Raw genomic sequence first — 2,416 nt, forward strand, 5'->3', positions numbered from 1 at the left:
ACCTCCAACTCTTGGGCTTAAGAGATTCTCTTGCCTCAGCCTCCCAGGTAGCTGGGACTACAGGTGCCCACCACAACATCTGGCTGTTTTTTTGTTGTAGTTGTCATTGTTTAGCTGGCCCCGGCTGGGTTCAAACCCACCAGCCTCAGTGCATGTGGCCAGCACTGTAACCACTGTGCTACGGGCACTGAGCCCCATATGCAATTTTAAACTGCACACAAACTTTATGGCCACCCTGTACGTATATGAATCATACTGAAAATTATTTTTTAACCAGAACTTTGTTTTAAAATATCACTCTCATTATAGTTGAACCACCCTGAAAATTATTTTTTAACCAAAAACTTTGTTTCAAAATATCATTCTTCCCACAGTTATAAAACAAAATACAAAAGAAAATAATTTTTAAAATGTAAATATATTTAAAAAATTAAAACACCTAAGAAATGCAATCTATACATATGAAAAAGTAAAATAGTTATATGCATTACAAGTAGTAGTAACATTATCCATAAGCAGCAGTTAGTGTTTATTTTCCCCATATTTTGGTTTAACACCATAGTGTAGTGATAGTTTATTCTCTTTAGGGAAATTGCATAAGATACATATAGCATATTATAAGTAAGTTACAGAAGACTGTATCATTGGAAAATTAATTCCAAGTAAAGTATTTCCTCTAAAAACACATTTATTATTAAACAAATTATTTTAAACCAGGAGACAACAAAATGAGCCTATAAGTTATTTAGTCCAAGATATATAGTTAACTTGCATAAAATGATATATGGCATTTTAAAAATGGTCTATCTCTAAAATATCAGTAATTCAGGCAACTGGGATTTCCACAGGAGAGAAACTGCCAATAATTTTGTTTCAATGAAGAAAAGGTCTGCCTCAAGAACCTTACAACTATGTTATTAAGAAATGCTACAGCATACATGAAAAATCAAAGTGGTGAAACATATGCATCAGGATATTTTTTACTGGTACGTGCCCTATAGCAGCATTTCAGATGCTTTAAATATAAAAACTATATTTTCAAATTATTTGGGTTTTTATTCTCTTCTAGAAATAACTACATGTGTAGTTAACAATTTTAATTTCCATTACAAATGGGAATCTTTCGTACGGATCATCTAAAGATACAAGAAATAAAGTACTTGGATAGTCTAGTACTTTATTAGAAATATATCTGCTGACTTCACAAAAACAACTTTTACATATAAGCAAAATACTAAAAGTTTCTGATTTGAGAGGAATGAAATAAAATACAGTGAGTGATTTTCTCTTTATCTCTAACTGTAAAAATCCTTTTGCCTATTTATTTGACCCGTCTCTATTCATGCAATTTAATGAACCCTCAAAAGAATTTACACATCTTTATACAGAATTCACATCTACATCAGTAAACTGCCAGTCCTTTTATATTTTCAGTGCCTTATCAAAATATGGATAACAAAGTTCTTCATTCTATGAGGCAGGAAGATGTTTCCTAAGTACTTCTTTGGATGATGAGGATATAGTATCTGGGAAGGACACCTCAAATTCTATTAGAAGGTCGCCGCGTTGGTCAGGATTTTTTGGAAACGGCAGCCCATATCCAATAATTCTTCTCCTCATTCCAGGTTTCACAATATCATTTATTGACATAGGTATGTTTCTTCCATCTATTGTTGGCACATTAACTGAACAGCCACACAATGCCTAAAATGGACCAAATACAATAAAATTAACACACTCCAAAACCTAAAAATCTAAGCATAAATATATTACTAGATGGTAAAGGATCCTACCACTAAGGTAAAATTTTAAACTCTAAAAGAACAATAATAGTTACAAAATTTCTTTTGCATTAGAAAATTCCTTTAGGACATGAATAATCAGATACATTATTACACAAAAGAAGAGCAAGAGAAGGAAAGGGAAAGAAAAGGGAAAAGTAAAGGAAGTCTTCCCCACTGCCTTGGAATGAAATGGATACTTTGAAGCTGTTGTTAACATTCAAGATGCAGGAACTGGAATGGGAGAAGAGGGAGAAACTCGGGACTGGAAAGAACAGGATAGGAGCAACTACCTTCTTCAGTAAACAGGACAAGAAATACATTGTTTTAGCCAATAAATGTTTACTGAGTGTCTCCTGTATGTCACACATTTCTGCTAGATGCTGAGCTTTAAAGGCACCATAAACACAGACTTCCCCTGAAGGTATGCACAAGGAACTCAGCAATTAAAATACAGTACAGTGTCGGCAAAGAATTATCGGTGAGAGAAAGGGCACGCACCTTAACCCCTTAGCTTCTCAGAATATAGCATACTGGGGCCAAGCTAGACCAGTAGCAGGATTAGGACAGGGTGAGAAGCAATAGTGCTGCACAGATGGAGCTCAAACAATGCCACAGAAGTATGTAAGACAACA

General features: G+C 34.4%; 1 protein-coding gene across 1 annotated transcript in view; it reads right to left on the reverse strand.

Annotated features, from left to right (window-relative positions):
* Nucleotides 1-400: 400 nt before the first annotated feature.
* DNAJB4 (DnaJ heat shock protein family (Hsp40) member B4) overlaps nucleotides 401-2,416 on the reverse strand; it is a 13,704-nt gene continuing 11,688 nt past the window's right edge. The window contains exon 3 of the mRNA XM_003784215.3: nucleotides 401-1,704. Coding sequence (XP_003784263.1) covers nucleotides 1,471-1,704 — 234 coding nt within the window. The 3' untranslated portion in view covers nucleotides 401-1,470. The remainder of the gene's footprint in view (nucleotides 1,705-2,416) is intronic.

Source organism: Otolemur garnettii, unplaced genomic scaffold, assembly GCF_000181295.1.
Source record: "Otolemur garnettii isolate 467f Iridium unplaced genomic scaffold, OtoGar3 scaffold00010, whole genome shotgun sequence".
Taxonomy (NCBI): domain Eukaryota; kingdom Metazoa; phylum Chordata; class Mammalia; order Primates; family Galagidae; genus Otolemur; species Otolemur garnettii.